The 19003-nt window shown below is 46.6% G+C and overlaps 1 protein-coding gene across 5 annotated transcripts in view; it reads right to left on the bottom strand.

Annotated features, from left to right (window-relative positions):
- FBRSL1 (fibrosin like 1) overlaps nucleotides 1-12479 on the bottom strand; it is a 502969-nt gene extending 490490 nt beyond the window's left edge. For all 5 annotated transcript variants that reach the window (XM_053993750.1, XM_053993752.1, XM_053993753.1 and 2 more), the window contains exon 1: nucleotides 11811-12479. In XM_053993750.1, coding sequence (XP_053849725.1) covers nucleotides 11811-12104 — 294 coding nt within the window. In that variant the 5' untranslated portion in view covers nucleotides 12105-12479. The remainder of the gene's footprint in view (nucleotides 1-11810) is intronic.
- Nucleotides 12480-19003: the final 6524 nt, after the last annotated feature.

Raw genomic sequence — 19003 nt, 5'->3', positions numbered from 1 at the left:
ATCAAAATACCACTCTTACATCATGATTAACCTCCTCCTAACTCAAAGTAAGTACTTGAATGCTCCGGTAAAATTGGTAAAAGAAACTACACTTGGCATTTCCCCCTCATGTCCGTATTCTTACGGCATGCTTTATGTGCCTGGCTTTATGCTTTAGGCACAGACCCATTATTCCTACAGCATTCAGCAGTGAATAATCACATTCTGCTTATGTTCATAACATTGTAAAGGTAATACTGGGAAAAAACACCAGTGACTTCATCTGATAAACATATATAAACAGGGAATGGGAATTTTAACACACACAAGCACAAAAGGAGGAAGACATAAAAGAACAAGGAGAATTCATTTTTTGTTTGAGACAAATATCTATTCCCCCTCTTCAGCAGCTGCTCCTTTTTGTCCAGGTATGTGCACTGAACAGTGAAAATTCACCTGCAGGTAACTAGCAGCTAATCAGAAGTACACAAAAGAACAAACCAAGGGAAGCACCCCAAGGGAAGACGAGCTTTATTTGCCTGCAGGAAACACCAGAAGCTGCCCATTTACCAGCCCTGATGCTGACACATGCTCTGCATTACAGCATCTCACCATGCTGCTCAAGACCACCCCAGGTGCTGACCCCATCCCATGCCACAGAAGGACAGCAAACTAAATTAATTCGATTTTGGATGGCCAGCACATTGTACTTAAGTCAGATAAACACTCACTCACAGTTTATGCTGTCCTTTTTTAGGTCAAATTAGTATCTTTTCAGGTTGTATCACCCTTACAATTATCAACAAGCATGCCCCTGTGTTTGGGCCACACAGCTCCATGCCAAAACTCCTCTGAAAACGTGCCACCAGGCGTGGTGTATGATTGCAGACACCATATCAGCAAACAGCTATTTAGTAGCAGTCACAGTTAGCTGACCTTCAGGCAGAAACTCAGTAACCTGATGATGATGATGACATTCCTGGCCCTGGATTGTCTGCAGCATTTATTTTGGCAGTGGTGATGAAAATCCACGGATACATTTTGAGCAGGAAGCGCTGATCAGGAAAGCAGAGCCCTCGCTCTTGCCCGAGAGCCAGGCTTGAACAGCCTCCCCTGGAAAGCCACACACGCCTGCTCCACCTGAGCAGCACAGCACCTCGCAATCATCACAGGAAATAATATTAATAATCTTACAGTCCAGTAGCATGGCTGGCCTCAGAGCTGTGGCACAAGAGCTACAGTGTTTGGAGACCAGCAACTTTATAATTATAAAACCCTGAGTATCTCCTGTGCAGAGGAGAACCAGGCAACACACTCAGACTCCACAACCCATCCATGTGTTTCTCAGGACATAACACAGCTGAATGTAAGAAACCAAAGATGCTTTCTCTGGAAACAGCTTGTGTAAACTATTTCCTTTTTTTTTCAAAAATAATTCTTGGGAATCTACCAAGCAAACAAACTGCATATAGCTGTTTGTCTGAGGTGTCACCTGGGAGTTTACATTAGTTTGCACAGGCCCCGTTAGAGCAGTTCCATAACCTCTGGTTTGGAAACAGCCTGTCCTTCCCCTGCCAAAACACAGGGTCATCTTCTAACCAAGGCAAACCAGCTTGATGTTAACATGTGGCTCCTGTATCCAACAGCTGCTAAAAAGAGCATCTTTCCTTGCAAAAAGCCGAAAAGTTCTACAGGAGACCTAGTAATGAACATGGGAACCTTTTCTGATTGAGCCCTGCAATCACTCTAGCCTAGATGCAGCTAAAATTTTAATTTCCAAGTCACAACCCCGTGTGACAGCATCTTCCAGCAACGTGGAAGAACAGCCGTGTATGAGCATGAAAGAGCTGTGTGAAACCAAGTTCCAGACCCTGTGCAGCCCCAAGCTCTCACCCAACACAAACAGCATTGGAAACACCAGTGCCTGTGTCCGCTCCCTGCACAAGTTCCAGGGACCCTGCAGCTGCAGCCACCTCCACAGCCACGGACAGGAGCTGGGACAGAGCTCAGCTCCACGCTGCCAGCGAGAACCTGGGGGACAGGCTGGGAACAAACCCCCACCGCTCCCCTCCCTGCCAAACCCACCCCAGGGGCTGCCCAGGGAGTGGGAACAGGGCTCCAAGAGAGTTATCAGTTTGTCTGATGTCATCAACAACACTGCCATGTGCACACTGACATGAATGTACAGATCTCTGCGGAGTTTGATGGATGAGCTGATGGCAGGCAAGTTATAAAATCCATCTGGTTGGAAAACCATTGTCATTTTCAGCTAAAAATCACACCAGCAAACTCGTATCACAACTTTGTACCATTCAGTGCCAAACTAGAATACCAGACTAAGTGGTGGTGTTCTTTCCTGGGCAGATCTTGCAAAAAATTCAGTAACTCAACATTAACAGCAGTATGACAGGATTTTTTTTTTCCTTTTTTTTTAATGCACCAAGTGCTTTAGTTAAGCCTGAGAAAAAAATGGAAGGCAGTTTTTGCCTATCTTGCAACAAAACCTCTCTTGAGATACGTCTGTTCTGCATCAGGAGGGTTTCCTAGTGAAGGCATGAATGAGCGCTGCTATGAGAAGCGAGATTATAAATCCAGAGCATCAGTAAGGACTGATGAAGCTTAAGGGAACTTAAGAAGCCTGAAGTCAAGGCCTGTATTTTCACTCTGAGAGGAGAACTAGAGCTCGGGAAAATCTCAGGCTGCATTTGCACCATCAGCACGCTCAGAGCAGGGCCTGGCACTGCTCAGGACATGCCACAAGAAAGGCTCTCCCACACCTGGTGTGGGGCAGAGGGGAAGCATTTCCCTAGGAGTTTGCACAAGGAGATTTTGACATCAGAGGCTCTCCCCTCACCTCCTGGTGATGCGCAAACACTCACGTCAGGTCTGAGACAGTTCCGACGCGTCAGGGGTGACAGGAGTTTCCCTGAGTGGCACTTCCAGCACCCACCAGGTACCCCAGCAGTGGCACAGCCAGGGTGACACAGGCAGTGATGAAAGGACTTGCCCAGAGCTCCGCGAGAGGAAACTTGTGGCGGAGTCAGAAAGAAAACCCCGTTATCTCAACTTCCGGACCCCTCTGCTTAACCACCAGACCACAAAACACTTTTATTGTAGGATAACATTTCAACAAATAGCTATTTTCTCTTAGCAGAAAACCCACTTTGCAGTTTTACTTTTAAAAATCCATTTTTACTCCAACTCCGTAGGACTTCAAGCCAGCCCTGTGACTTGGCATAAACAATTTCTCCCTCCTTTGCATGCCCCAGTTTTATTAAGTAATCCCCATAAAAGCAATTACTGAGCTTTGGACTGAAAAATAACTAGGGAAAAAAAAAAAAAAAGAGAGGCAGCAAATTCTGCATATCTTTATTTGCATACGGATTCCCTCCCTCCCCCTTTCTAAGGTTTTTGCCATGAGGTCTTTTATGTCTCTTTCAATAATCATATAATTATATGATTCCTAAAGTACACGCTGGCAACACTTCAGGGGATTTTAGTCATTACAGGTGACAAGACTTTTCTCTCATGTCTAATGCTCACTAGGATTTCCTTCCACTTCATTCACAGATAAGATGAAGAACCAAGTGACACCCAAAACGCTCTCACAGACAGATTTTGGGGGGGATCAGCCTTTTTCCTTCTCCATTACAGATGCAAGGAAATGGGCAGAACTGAACTGGAATGAAACTCAATTGGAAAGAAGCACTTTTTCAATTAAGCAGGCCATCATTTTTCCCAGGCCCCACATCCAACTATTTTAATGGCTTTCACATTTTTTCTTTAATTTTACAATCTGAAAGAAATGCCAAGGTTCCATCAAGGACTGAGAATGCCATAATTCCATTTCTCCCAATGGCTGCAAGTTATTAACAAGATGTCAAAACATCATAATTATTTTATATCAAGTATGACTGATTGAATAAACATCTCTTAGCTGCACACCATCCTGAGTCTCACTCCCCCTGAGTGCAGGTATGTGCTCAGGCTAAATGGATTAAGAGGCTGCACATCCTCTTCCACAGCAGTGCAAGAGACATTTAAGAGCCACCAAAACATCAACAGCAATAATGCATTTTATTACCTGATGCACTTGATGTCACTGTAAGCTTTGAGACATCACTTTCCTTGAAACTCTTTGGGGGTTTTTGCTCTTCTCTACAAATAAGAGCTCCCAGGAAAGAAGCTGCAGCTTCAGTCAGCAAGAGGAGGGGTTAAAGGAATGAGCTTGGTGGCCTTCAGCAGCCACCCAACAGCTCTGAATTATCATTTGTTTCCCAACTTGGGCTGCTCCTAACTTCAGCATCTCATCACTAAGTACAGGTTAGGTCAGGGACACCCCAGCACCAGAGTGAATCAATCTATATTTAAAATTGAGGGGGGGAGGGGGAAATCAAAACACCAAACAATCACTATCTTATTTTTATGAAGCTAGAAAGAACATCTGTTGAAGGGCAAGGTAACACAATGATATCAAACCACAAACACTATAAGCTTCACACTCAGACTACAGGCACAACTGCATCATGTGTTTTCTGAATTCCTCTCTATGACAACCTGTGCAGGAGACAGAGCAAGGCAGGCTGTGGGCAGAGGAGAGGAGCCCAAGCACAGCTCCTTGCCCTGCTGACCATGCACGGCAGCCCTCAAAATAGAACATTTAACTTCAAATTGCCACGTTTGCGTGGCACTATAGATAGCCAGCACAAGATTTAAAAAAGCTTTGCTCTGAGCACAAAGGGAGAGACAGGAATGGTGCCATAAGCCCATGTTTTGCAGCCAGTGGCGCAGGGAAATAATTTTGATCCCTTCAATCCCCTTATCCATGCCAACCACTGACCTTGCAGATGCAACTTTTGTTCAAATTCAGTCCCTTTTTGGCTCGAAGCAAGACAGAGCTACAAAGGAAACACTCTACATTCATCCTGGATCATCCAAGCGCTGTGCACTCAGCTGCCCCCGTGCTCCTGTTAGCCAGGTAATTCTGCACTTCCCATCCAGTCACTCAGTACAAAATAATTAAGCTGCAAAGGGTGACACTCACCTCTCTGCCTGTCACTTGGGCTCGGCACTGCTGGCCTGGCTGGTGCAGGTGGGAGCCCCACAGCTGGTGCAGTTTGTACCTGCCCAGCTTTCACAACTCTTGCACCAGAGGAACTGGACCGACTACTACACACAGGTCGGTTTTGCCTGGGCGGCTCTGGAGCTGGTTAACCCTTGCCTCCATGTTAAATGTTTCTGGATTTAGAACATAAAGACTGATTCTCCTTTCAGCATCAGAGCAGTATTCTTAATAGTTCATTAGTTTTGAGAAAGAGAATTTCTCAAGGAGATGGACCAGGGCTGGTAACACTGTGCTGCAACTCTTTCCTGTCTGAAGAGCATGGCTGGAACAGTCACAGCCACCGTTGTGCTGAACACGGTAGAGCCAGGAGATATTTAAACAGCAAGAGCCACTTCACCTACATAAAACTCTTTTATACATTTACCATGATAAACTGGAGGCATTAAAGTGCAGTGAATTGGAAATTGTTCTCACTTAGAGCTGGATGTTCACCTACAACCGATACCAAGTTGCACACCCTACGCACTGTATTTCAAATCTTTATTTAAAAAAAAAAACCCAAACTGCATCAAGCAGGAAACAGCGTTTCAGTTCTGCTGATACCGTTCTCTTTCGAGTACTTGCAGGAGCACCACAAACTACACAATATTCCCTCATCCTGCACCACCAGGACAAAGCCCAGATGCTGAAGCAGTAAGCACATTTTGACAACACTGCACCCAGACAAGGTGCACAAGGAGTTGGGATCTGTGTGCATGCAAAGCCTGATACAGGGGAGCAGCCTGCTGTGGCTGTGCCTGGAGAATTTCACACCTCACCCAAAAAAAGCAGGGAAGTAAAACCACCCCAAAGCCTTTCTATCAATGTCTCCAGCCACAGTACTGCATATCTGCACCGAAATGAATTTTTTCACGAGTGCAGTCCCGTGACCATCAGCCCTTCTGCAGAGCAAGCAGGGATCTACCAAAAAACAACATGAAACACCAGGCTGATCTCATCCTACCCAGCTCCCTTCTTCACTGCTATTTTCCCAGAAAGTAGCATTGTGACAGTCAGTCTCATTCTGTGAAATAACTGAGATAAACTATAAAAAGTGCATCTTCTTAGCACACTGAGAGGACAGTAAAGTTTTCAGTTCTTACTAGGCATGAAGTCAAATGCACTACTGCAAGTAAACATTATCTGAATGAAGTGGAACACTAGTTCTATTATGTCCCTTTTATTACAAAAAAAATATTACCTGTGCAATACAGAGCACTTTATTTTTTAAATAGTATAGATTCTAATTTATTTTAAAACTGACTGTATCTTCTGAATTTCTCTGTGATAGTTGGTCTACTTGACATTTCAGCAAACTTCACCTCATGTTCTGCCTCAGGTTTCAGAGTGGTCAAGAAAGTCTGAGCAGTTATACTATGGGAAACTACTTCAGAAAAATTGGTAGGATATTAAAAGCTCTTCCAAAACACCCAGACAGACAGAATCAAGGGCAATTTGAGTTAAAAATGAAACCTCAGGTAGGGATGAGGGTGACCCCTGAGCTTGGTTGGGATTTCCAAGCAATTTCCTCCCTTCAACACCCCTGCAGCCACTTTATGTGCACTAAATGTGCCCTGACCTTGGCTGCAGGGATGCCCCCAGGCAGGGGCTGTACTTGCCATGCACCCCATCACTCCTTTAATCCTGGCAGGTTTCACTGAGGAGGCAGAATTCCCCACCCAGCAGCAGGGCTGGATCCCTCCTCACCACAGCCCACCACTCAGCCACGGTGTGCAGGGAAACCTCCCTTCCTGGCACAGCTTTCTAGAGCTCTCCTCCTCTGCTTTAATCACCTCTGATTCCTCAACAACAACAAAGACACCTTAAGTACCTGCTTCAGACAAGATTAAAAAAAAAAAAACCAAAAAAAACCCCACCAAAAAACAAAAAAAAAAAAAAAAAAAAAAAAAAAAAAAAAAAAAAAAAAAAAAAAGAAAATCAACAGCTAGGAGAACAAATCAATAGAGACTAGCAAGCCTTCAGGAAAACCAAAAGGCATTTAGAGCCTTTAGAGCATCATCCAGAAAATCATTAGCTTTCCTGGGGTCAAAAGCACTTTTAAAGAGGAATAACTGGCCATCAGAAACGCTAGCTTGATACACTTGACAATTAAGTAGAAGGAAAAAATACTTAAATATCTAGAAACTTGTTTTAAAACATAAGCTAGCAATGAGAAAATCTAAGCTGCAAAGCAGACATGGAGATGGTGAAAAATCAGAAGTTACATCACTAGGTCAGTGGAGCTAGCACAAAACCTTTGGAACAGAAAGCTGCAGTTAAATACATTGGTTTTCTTATCAATGAGAGATCAGAGCAACAGTAACAGGACAGTGTACAGCACACATGTGAAAACAGTCTTATCAAGATGACAGCTGGAGAACTTATGGATTTTGTCCAGGAGTCTACTAGGAGCAACAGGCTCTCTAAACTCTGCTACACTGAGGCAGAGCAGGGACTGCGAGGCAGCACTGCCAGACCTCTGGATACAAACAGGGAGTGGGTAAAGCATCCATCTCCTTGGGCACAGCTGGGCCCCAGCTCTGCTTGTAAGGGCAGCATCTCCACTTCAACACCACGTGCATCGAGTCAAGGTCTGCCCCTTTTCAGCTCGGGGAGCTGCTTCCACACAGCACTCCACACACGTCTGAGCACGGATTCTCCACAAGAGTCTATAAACAGGTTAAACATTCCTCAAAAAAAACTGTACACACACCCCCCCCTCCCCCCCAAGAAAGTTAAAATTTCCATTCAGAGCGCCAAAGCTTTGCTGGAATCTGTAAAAATGATAAACAACAGCCAAAAAGAAAACACAACCCCTTGTCTTTTCAACTACTTTGGGAGAACAATTGCTCTCAAAGATCGCATTCATTAACATTCTGATGAAGTTCCCTTTTAGCGCTGTTTTTCATACTTGAAAGGAACAGCTATGATCAGAGAGAGCCCTCAACTACCGACTCACTCATTTAGATTCTCTCGCTCTGATTCACCAATCACCTTCAAGAATAATTAGCAGCTTCATCTGAACGTAATGAATATACACACATGCTCACATCCACACCATTCATTTCGGAAGGCGGGCAGAAATCCCCCTTTCCTCAGCCCGCCAGCCTTCCTGGCCCCTGGCACAGCAACCATTCCTGGGCAGCACCTGATGGTTTTTCCAGCAGCTGACCGTCTCACTGACCACCTCAAGCCAAGAGGTCAGAGCAAACTACATTTCCAGGTTAAGTCCAAAGTCGTGGTGAGTGGCTGGGTACTAAAAAAACCCCAAAAAAACAGCCCTAGACACACACACACACCAGCCCTAAACTGCATGAAACCTGGGCTGGATTTATACAAGAAGATCCAGGGGAAGGAAGAGAAAGGATAAGTTTTAGCTTCTTATACATAGAAACAGGGTGCTGCTTGTGTGTCTGTGTTCTTTTTTACTTAATTTAATAAATATATAATCAACTCAGTCTTTATTTGGAAGATGGTAGGATAGGAGATACATAAGTCACAAGTTTCGCTGAAACAAGACACATGGTTTTCAGATGACAACTGCCAAAGGAAACATTGCCACAGGACTTAAAATCCAAAATGCTTAAAATTCACACCAGAGAACTAAAGGAGACCTCAAAGCCATCTCTCAGCATTAACCTTAACTGCTCATACTCCCAGGTCAACACAAAGGAAGAATACATATATTTATTCTATAAAGCACCCTTTATTTACAGGAACACCAGCAGTGAGAATTTCCTTCAGTGGGGAAGGGGAATTCACAATATGGTGAGATACAAAGAAAAACAAACCAAAAACCACCTTACCTCTCCCAAATGATTCTACCATTAAGTTCTACCTAAACACTGAAAAATTTCATTTCCAAGGGGAAACCCAAGGCTTAGTTAGTCTATTAAACATAATCAGAGATCATTGTAACATCAAGAGACAAACCAACCTAGAATACCACAATGAACTACAACATAAGCAACAAAAGCTCCTTTAAGGATTAAAAAATTAAATAAAATACTTTCTTAGTTCAGTATTGTCCCTAAGCCATATACTCACTTCTACACTTTCTTCCCCCTCATGAGCACAGAAGGTTTCAATTCTTATTTATTTTTAAAAAAGCATTACAGCAGATTTTAAATCCTCTTAAAAAACAATGTACACCAATATACAGATTTCCTCAAAGCAGAAGAAAACTACCTGTTGCAGTCAAGTTCACCAGAGAACACAGTTCCACACCACACAAAATGACCATGCCATTTTAGTAATTTCCATGGGTATATACTGATTTAAAGTGCTTTTGCCTTAACCATCCCCTTCCCTTGCTGCTGCATCACATCTGCCAAACATCACCCATGGTCCAAGGCAGTGCTGCAGGGAAAAATCCACACAATGTACTTTCTTCTTTCTAGTTTTACAGAGATTTAGGAAATGCACACCATCATTATGTCCAAGAACACAACCTTGAATGTAACACACCGGGTTGGTGTGAAACAGGTGAATTCTGCTCACACTTTTCCCACTGAGGTGTCAACTACCATGGTTGCAGAGGTGCACACATGTTGCTTTCTAACATGTTGGCAAATACACAATAATTTCAGGTGGTGTTCTCTTACATGTTGGTAAATATAGTAAAAATCAGTTAATTTCAGGGAAGTGTTCTAGTACATGTTGGCAAACATAGTAGGTAGCAGTTAATTCCAGGAAGCTGTTCTCGTACATGTTCGTAAATAGAGTAGAAATGGGTTAATTTCAGGTGGCGTTGAAGTTTTTTGCAAGAATTTTAAAGTGGATCATTTTGTAAGGACTTTTTTTTATTATTATTTTTAAAGAAAAACCAGAAGTGCTTCCACAAACAGAAGTACCTTGGGGTGGCAGATATTTAAGGTCACTTTTTACCCTTGTGTACCTTATTATCAAGGTTTGGTTGATTCAATAACAAGGCTCTCCCCATCTGAAAAGCCCAGAGTTTTCCCCGTCAGCCTGGAGGGACTGCACTATCATTTGAACTCTATTTCCTGATAATGTGCTCATCATGGTAGAAAATTTCTGCAGGAAGATGAATTTTTCTTTCTTCCCTGACAGCTCAGTAGAGACTCAGGGGTTTAATTGGACCTATCTGCTGATGCATATTTGACTAAGAGCATGCCCAAGAAAAAGAAAAAATAAGGTTATACAGGCAGGTCTAGGGCTTGGTTTAGAGGCACACGAAAGCAGATTGCTCGCTCATTATCAGTTCTGCATACACAAAGTAGTTGGCTTTCCTGTTAGGACAACACCCCACAAATGACAGCACAAAAAGCCAAAAAACAGCCACCACCAAGCTAACACAAACCTTCTTCCCTCTCCAGCACCTGCACACCCAGAGCTGCTCAGGGACTGCTGGGCTAAATGTCCCTGCTGAGCAGAACCCCTGGCACCCCCAGCAAGGGTCCTGACACCAAGGCCACCGCTGACACCTCCTCGGGCACACAGGGACCATCTCTGGGACTCTGAGAAGTTGGTCCTACAGGCAAAAAACTCCAGACAACCACGATGTCACCAGAGGCCTGCGTGGCTGGAGGGGTGGGCTGGGGAGCAGCAAAGCCCACGAACAAAATGGGACCTCAGAGTCTGAGCCAAAGACGTTCAAGATCCCAGGGCAAATCAGAGCATTCATTAGCCCACGCAGAACTCTTCACTGCTGTAACACGGGTTAACAGATACACAAGTGGCAGGAAATCCAAAGTAAGGAGAGCACCCAAAACTTTGCCCAGGTTTCCACCATGGTGTGGCAAAGAAAGTGGGCAAAAGCACCAGAATTGCTCATACTTATTGGGAATTCAAGTTATTACACCCAACAAGCAACTTGTGAGGTGCTTCCTCTCGACAACTCACTTCTTCCAATTGTATACAAACAAAACAAAAATCAAAAGCCTAAGTCATAGTTTGTCAATGCCCCTCTGAAAATATTAAATTTCCTGCTCTGCTTAACTTAGCTCAGACAAGGCAGGCAGTATTTGCTCAGCAAATATTGTTTGTAATAAGTTAGACAAGCAATATTTTTTGCCAGCCTATTAACACCAGAAAAATATGTACAGTCAACAAGAGATGAAGAATTTGTTCAATTACTTCAAAAATGGGAATTACAACCGAGGGATTATTATCCATTTAAACATCTCTTTTCCACAAAATGTCAAACACTAGCCATTTGCTAACAATCTCCGGAGACAGATAAAGTAACATTTTGGCAATGCAAACACAAACTCCCGAGCTGGAGGAGGGGGGAGTGGGAGGAAGGAGGGCGGGAGGGGGGGAAGCTCCACCATTCACAACAATGCCGGACCATCCCAACACGCCAGGAATTATTTTGCAGCCAGTTAAAACCCCAAACAAACATTTGACTTGCCCGAAGTGATGGCGAACACCGGCCGGAGCCGGGCAGAGGAGGGGACCGGGGGAGGGAAGGAGCAAGGAAAGGGGGGGGGACAGCAAGTTGCCAGCAGAGCCGCGATCACCGGGGCTGGCCCGGCACCCTCCTGACCGCAGCCCCGGGATCCCCCCGGGCTGACACCACGATTAATGCACGTTAATTGCTATTTGCAAAATTCAGCAGCCTGAAAGCGCCGCGCTTCCTTTCTCAAATCCTTTTTTATTTCCCCCCCCCCCCCCCCGTTCCTTTTCCCTTCCAACCCCCCCCACCCTCCCCGCCGCCCCAGCCCCCGCCCCGCGGGAGGGCAGAGCCCCCCGGCCCTCTTACCTCCAGCGCTTCCAGGGTGTTGAAGCTGGCGATGGCGAAGCCATCGATCAGGTCCTCTTCCTGGGAGCTGGACTCGCGGCGGCGGCGGCGCGGGGGCCGAGCGGCGCGGGCGGCGGGCGGCGGGCCCCGCGGGGCGGTGCAGTTCTGGCCGCCGTTCTCCTTGCCGGGGCTCGGCTCCTTCTCGGAGCCCGAGGACGGGCTCTGGTTCCGCGGGTCGCGGGCCGCCGCCTCCCGCCGCCGCACGCGGTCCCGCTGCGACCTCGACCTCCGGCTCTGCCGGATTTTCCCATCCATCGCCGAAGAAGAAGCAAATTAAAAAATTTTAAAAATAATAATAATAATAATTAAAAAAAAAATTAAAAAATGAAAATGAGAAGGCCAGGAGAGAGGGGGGGGTGGGTGGGAGTGGGGGGGGCGTGGGGGGAGAGAAAAGTCGCCCCCCTCCAACTCACCGCTTCCCCTCTCCAAACCCCGGAGCTCTTAAAAAATAATAACAATAATAATTAAAAAAAAATCAACAACAACAACAACAAAAAAAAAATCCTGCTGTTCAGAGCCTCGGATCCAGAGCGATGATAATCCACAGAGCAAGGCTGGGTGGCGGTGGCGGTGGGGCGAGCGGCACACACACACACAAAAAATATTAAATCCACGGAATGACCTTGACAAATTTCCACCCCCCGCCTCCCCCCACCCCCCAAAAAAAGCAACGACGGGAAGAGGAGGGGAGGAAAAAAAAAAAAAAAAAAAAAAAAAAAAGAGAAGGGGGGGAAGATTTATCTGGATCAGGACGAGGACACCTCGGATTCACTCGGCGCGGAGGAGAGAGGCAGATCCAGGAGGCTCGACCCAGCTCGGGATAATCCAGGCGCGGCGCCCCCTCCCCGGGGGCAGCGCCGCTCCGGGGCCCCGCTCCGGCCGCCGCGCACCGCCGGGGGGGCCGCCGCCGCCGCCGCGCTCGCCGCCCAACTTTCTTGCCGCGGAACGAGCGAGACAATCCCTGGGCAGCCCCCGCCGCCGCCCGCCGCCGCCGCCGCCCGCCGCCGCCGCCGCCGACCCCTCCTCGCCGGGCGCCGCCGGCGGCTCGCAGCCCCCCGCCGGCGCGGCGCGGCGCCCCCGCCGCCGCCGCCCGCTGCCGGATGGCGCTCGCCCGCCCGCCCCAGCCCGGCCGCCCGCGGCGCGGCGCAGCCCCGGCCCCCAGAAGCCGCTCAGTCGGCGCTGCCCGGATGCCGCCCCATTCTCCCCGAGCTGGGACGCGGCGCTAGCACCGCCCGGCCGGCCGCGCATGAGCAGGGCTGCCAGCTGCGCGTCATTCCCCGGCGCAGGCCCGGCCGTGCCCCCGGCCCCCCCCCCTTCCTCCTCCTCCTTCCCGCCCCGCCGCCGCCTCGCCTCCCCTCCGCGCGGGCCGGGGGCGCGGCGCCCGCCCGAGCCCCCGGGAAAAGTTTCCCCCGGCCCGCGGCCCCGCGGCCGCCCTGCCCCGGGACACGGAGGGGCCAGCGCCGGCAGCGCCGCGGGCCGGGACGGGGGATGGAGGGGAGCCGGGGACAGGGGACGAGCTGCGGCGAGCGGTGGGACCGGGACTGAGCTGCGGCATGGGCTGGGGGTCAAACGATGAGCCCAGGGGCGAGGAGTGAGCTGGGGGTCGGAGGGTGAGCCAGGGACGAGCTGCGGGATGAGTTGAGGATTAAACGCTGAACCGAGGGTCAGGCTGAAGGATCGCTTGGGGGTTCAGGACAACTTGGGGAACACAGGAAAGAGCTGAGAGACATGGAGAGAGCGGAGGGATGAGCTAGGGAACAATCTGTGTGTCAAGAGACAAGTTAGGAAATGGGCTGGTGATGAGGGTGCAGGACATGGGAGCTGGACATCAGAGCTCTAGGTGGGACATGGAGCAGTGTAAGGGAACCGAGGGTTAAGACTCATGGAGATGGAAACAGGAGACCCTGTTCATTAGCCCCTGCTCCCCATCCATTCATCTTTCGAGGTTTTATTCGGGCTCTGCAGTGTGGGAGGGGGCTGTTTCCTTCCTTGATTCCTTGCAGTTTCAGGCCCTCTCTCCAACATCGCCTGACCAAAGGCTTGGTCCTCAGGCGTTCCCTTGGGACAGGGACTGCCTTGGTGGCTGACTGTGCCAAGCCAGTGCAGTGCCCGGTGCCAAGGACAGCACTGAGGAAGGTGTGCCTGGATCAGGGCTCCTGCACAGGGCTGTCCTACATATCACAATGGTAGCAGGACCTAATCCTCCTGTTATCATCTTTTATTGCACAAAGTCAGATATTGCAGCACGCTACCATCACTTCTGGGTACTCTCTTCCTTGTGTGGGCCTGGCTTTGCTCGGTTGGACTGACTCACCTAAATTCCTTACTTCAGCTGCTTTCACCTTCCCTGGGGGGTAGCCTTTAGTTCTGGATGTGAGAGGCATTAGAAAGAGGCTGTGAAATAAAGCCTAAAGAAATCCATTGAGATTCATGTATAAGGGAAAAAAAATCCATGAAGGAGATTCAGAGTTAGTGGAAGCCATGGAAGTAAGGGACACCAAAAAAATCTCCAGCTATCTGCTCCCACTGTGTTCCAGTTCAGTCATCACCAGGGATGGTGGTTTCCTCAGGCTGGTATCCCCAGAAGACACTCATCAAAGGTTTCAGTGTGGGCACTTCAATGACCATTTTCCCACCATTTTCTTATGTTCTTGATCTAATTGTAACACTGGAGCAGTCAAAAATGAACCCCGCTCCACCTGGCCCAAACAGGCTCTTTGAGAAGGGTTTCTGGTGTCTGGCAACAGCGTTGCGCTACCTTACTTAGACAAGCGCTAAAATAAATATCATCCTCTTAAAATGTAGCACAGAAACGTCATTTAAATTTAAGCCATTTAAAACCAAAGGTAGAAATCCCAAGTGTAGTGCAAAGCCTCTTAATGCAAATAGTCAGTCATGCATTGCATGCCTCAATCACACTCATATCGGTGTCATTTGTGTCCTAATAAAATCCTATAATCTTTTGCGTGCCAATTAAAGAAGGAAGATAGCTAAATCTAGCTGCTTCCTCGGGTAATTACAGGCTAGTGGGGAGCCAGACAGTTATCTGCCCTGGGTTTTGCTGGACTGTGGATTTCCAAAGGGTATTTCCTCTCCTGTTTCATTAAATGACTGTACAGAAATTTTTTGAATGTGTGGTATTTGAAAGGCACAACCAAGATCCCGGAGATGGTTGTTAATTAAAGGTCCCAGTTTAGATCTACCTACTTTAACATTGGATTGGGTTTAACAACTGCATTTGCTTTACCAGTATTTTAAGGGACACTTCATAGAAAAAAGCATTTACACTGAGTTCAGTAAGTTATTTTTACACTGGTGAGCATGTCCTTTTATTTACAAGGTAATTCCTATGTTGCTTTTAAGTACATCACAAGGGTAAGTCATTAAAAAGATAAACTGGGGCATTTTTAACCTTTTCTCTTGCTAGGACTCATCTCACTCCCGTTGTGCTATAGGCCCTCCATCATTAATATGCATTTCTAGTTCTCTTTTTTTCATTCACTTCCAAATTTGCTGACCAACAAGGACAGTGGAAATTGCCTGTAAAGTTCCTTTCTTTATTTCCTGTCAGCAGGGTCATCAGGATTCTCATCCCGTGTTTACGTACAGCAGTTTAATGTCACTGGGAACGTAAACCAAAGGTGCCTTCTGGGGAAAGTTGTGAATACCATTATTTTTTTCAATTAACTCCACAAATTCAGCAGCACTATGATTGTCCATAGTTATTCTCATTTTTGTATATATATTTTTTCTTGTTGAAAGATGCAGCAGAATGGTCATCCAAAGGAATTAACAAAATCAAGCAGTCCACGTGGAAAAGATGCCTCTGCTTGAAACAGCGTCTCTGAATCAATCATGCCTTTCCTTCCACCAAGGCAATTTCGTGTTTTCAATAGAAGGCAGACCTACAGTGGTTTTGTTTCCCCCCAGCATCAAATGGCATTCCATACAATGATATTCATCATGTTATAACTCTAGGTGAATGATAATGGATCAGAGGGAATGAAAACAGATGGATGTTAAAACAGACAATTCCCTGCCACAAACCTGGGAGCCCTCCACTGCTGCCTAGTCCATTCATTCAGTGGATAATTGTATTAGACATTCCAACAATAGAGAGGCCTTCTTCATTAATCCTGAATTTACTGAAAAGAAGCTTTGCAGACTATAGCTCTTTCGGTGCTTAGACAACATCAGGCAAAATTTACCACAGGCTTAAATGTCTAAAACTCAACTGGATAGAAACTAGCACAGAAAATTCCAAAAGCAAGAGAGATGGGTGAGTGAGGCCAGGGGACAGGACAACCCAGGAGCAGCACTGCAGGTAGGCAGGGGACATGAGTGCCTTTGCAGCAGAGCTGCAGCTCAGGTGATGCTGAGGAAATTTATTGAAAAGCTTTCCTGTGGCTGGAGTGCAGGCGCAGCTGAACTTACCAATGTTGGACCTGGGTTTGAGCAGATTGTCCCTTTGCAGCCCCCAGCTCGCCACATGAGCCAGTGAATGCCAATCCCTGCCATGTGATGGGGCACAACGGTTCTGTAACCCTGGTCTGCATCAGGTGACTGGGGCTAAGCAATACAGATCAAGTCTCTTACCAGCTGTCCTGTGAGTCAGACCTTGATTACAATATTGACATTAACATTTTAATCACACGCATGCTGCTGCGGATTTTAATGACAAACTTGCTGTGCCTTTGCCTTTTGAGGATCAGAAATTAGACCCTTGTTCATAGCCGGAGTGAGTGTGGTATCAGAGCAGCAGCAACCACAGCAGCAAACATGGCATTGCTCTTGCCACGAGCCTGCCCCTGGACATTAACCTTGCTGGCACTGAGCACCTCACTGGAACAGGGACTTTGTTCTCAATTACTCTGTTCCTGTGTCTGGGGCAGTACTGGAAGTTATGAAAAAGGAGAAAGGTGGTGCTTTTGTATCCTCTGTAGCCTGAGGCAATGTGAAAATCTACCCAATCCCTGTGTAACTATCATTTTCGATTCACAGGTACTTTAATCAGGGCAGAATAATCCAGAGACATTTCCTTCTTCCACTGGAGGTGGGTTGTTACTATACTTTTCTGCCCAGTGCCATCAGAGAGAGGTGAAGAAAATTCAATGCAAGTGAGAATCATGCCCCAAATCTGTGTTGTTCCTCTCACCCCAAACACGCTCCACAATCTGTTGCAAATGCTGCAAGCTGAGTCTGCGAGGCTTTGCTTTGTTAAAGACTGTCATGTCCAAGGTGGAAGGACAACCAAAAGGTCACAATAAATAAACTGAATACAAAATTGCTTAAGGCAATAAAAGGAGACCACAGACTTTCATTACAGCTCTGACATGCACCAGGAGACTCTTCAGGATGTTAAATAAGCTGGGGTTTGTGTCGATGGGCTTAGTTGTTTTCTGTTGTTTCTTTCCCTGCTACACCAATACTTTGCCAAAACAATCAGGCCTTAACTGCTTAGTATCCTTTTCACAAACATGGGCTGCCTTTATCACTTGCTTCATCATGGTCATTTGCACTGAAAATACATAATCACTGTCAGAGTACAAAGAATCATTACGAATAATTAGTTACTTCCAATATGGCAAGTCAGTCTCATAAATCTTGAATATTTGGCTTTGGTTTTGGAAAGAGATTCCTTAATGGCTACACTTGTGAGACTCTGTTAATTGATATAAAATTGTATTCAAAATTAAATTTGTTTCAACAGATCTAAATCACCCCAATAAATCAGCTTCAGCCTATCTGCTCTAAGTAAGGGTTCAAGTACTTTTTTTTTTTTTTTTTTTTTTTTTTTTTTTTTTTTTTTTGCCTTTGGGAGAAACTGTGAGCTTGCAATCAATGCTTAGAGAGCTGGATCTGACCCTCCCCTCGTTGACTAATTGCTTCCATATGCTGACATGGGGTGATTTTGCTGGTCTGAGGAGCCATAAAGCAGGGGGTGGAAGGTGCAGCCCTTGTGCCCAGCCCAGCTGTAGCAGCTCTGGGACACTCAGCCCTCCTGCCAGGCTGCTGTGTGCAGAGCAGGGGCTTCTGTCCCAATTCACCTCACTGCCAGGGTGTGAGGAAGGAGTTCCCTGCTTCTGTTCTGAGTGGGCAAAGGAGAGGGAATTTTGGAGGAAGTTCAAGTCTATCTGTAATAGTCAGATATTGAGGATTTATGCTATTATAGGTAATAGCAGTGTGAATGGTAGCTCTTATGATGCCTTTTTTCCTTCTTCAGAGAAACTGTCTTTTTCATTTGATATCATGGGTGAGAGAAGGTGAGAGTTAATAACAATAGCTTAATTTTACTTGACTGTATATACTCTATTTAGCTCCTGAAATTGTTTCAGGACAGGATGTTATTATCTTTATCCTTGCTTTAAACCACAGAAATGGAGCTCAAGAGACAAAAGCCCAGTGTTCCTCTCCCATGATGTCTTTAGCAGGCTGTATTCCTCACCTATGCAGCAGTGAGCCCAAACGCTTCCTGTGATCCTGCGTGGTAAAAATCTGTTGGGAGAATTCCTCATTTGCATCCTGTCTGTTATCTTAAATATCTCTCTAATTTCTTTTATTCTTCTCCTCCAGAGATTCTTTCATACCTTTTTCACCTTGGTGCAGCTTTCCCCTGCCCTCCCACGGCTGTGTTTTTGCCGGGTGGCAGCCGCTGGGTGCGGGCAGTGCCAACTGCAGCCCTGGCGAGGCGACGCTCGGTGCCCGGGCTTTGGGTGGCACGGGCGGCTTTGGGGAGGCTCTGAGCTCCTCTTGCCTCACCTGGGAAAAGCCTGCAGAGCTCCGTGCCTGCTGTCAGGCCCTGCTAATGCTGTGTCTTGCTTGGCTAGGGATGCCTAAATCCTGTTGGGCTCAGTCATCTATTTGATGATGCTTTTGCTTGCCTTTAGAACGCTGCGAGTGTGCAGTCCTCAGTGCTCGCTGTGTCCTGGTGCAGGGTGTTTAGGGGTGAATAAAAGTCACAATCTTTTCAGTATTATTGGGTGCAAGTGTTAAAAATTTTCCTCAGGTAGAAGTTGCTTCTGTTTCCAAGTGTCTCATAGGTTGTGCTCAATTGACTCTTATATTTGTTAAAGCAATGCATTTCATTTTAATCCCTCAGTGCACATTATTAATCAGCTAATGCTTCAAAGAAAAAAAAATGTTAAAAATTTCCA

This window comes from Vidua macroura, chromosome 18 (genome assembly GCF_024509145.1).
Source record: "Vidua macroura isolate BioBank_ID:100142 chromosome 18, ASM2450914v1, whole genome shotgun sequence".
Taxonomy (NCBI): domain Eukaryota; kingdom Metazoa; phylum Chordata; class Aves; order Passeriformes; family Viduidae; genus Vidua; species Vidua macroura.
The sequence above is the reverse complement of the archived record's forward strand: the minus strand, read 5'-3'. Positions and strand labels throughout refer to the sequence as shown.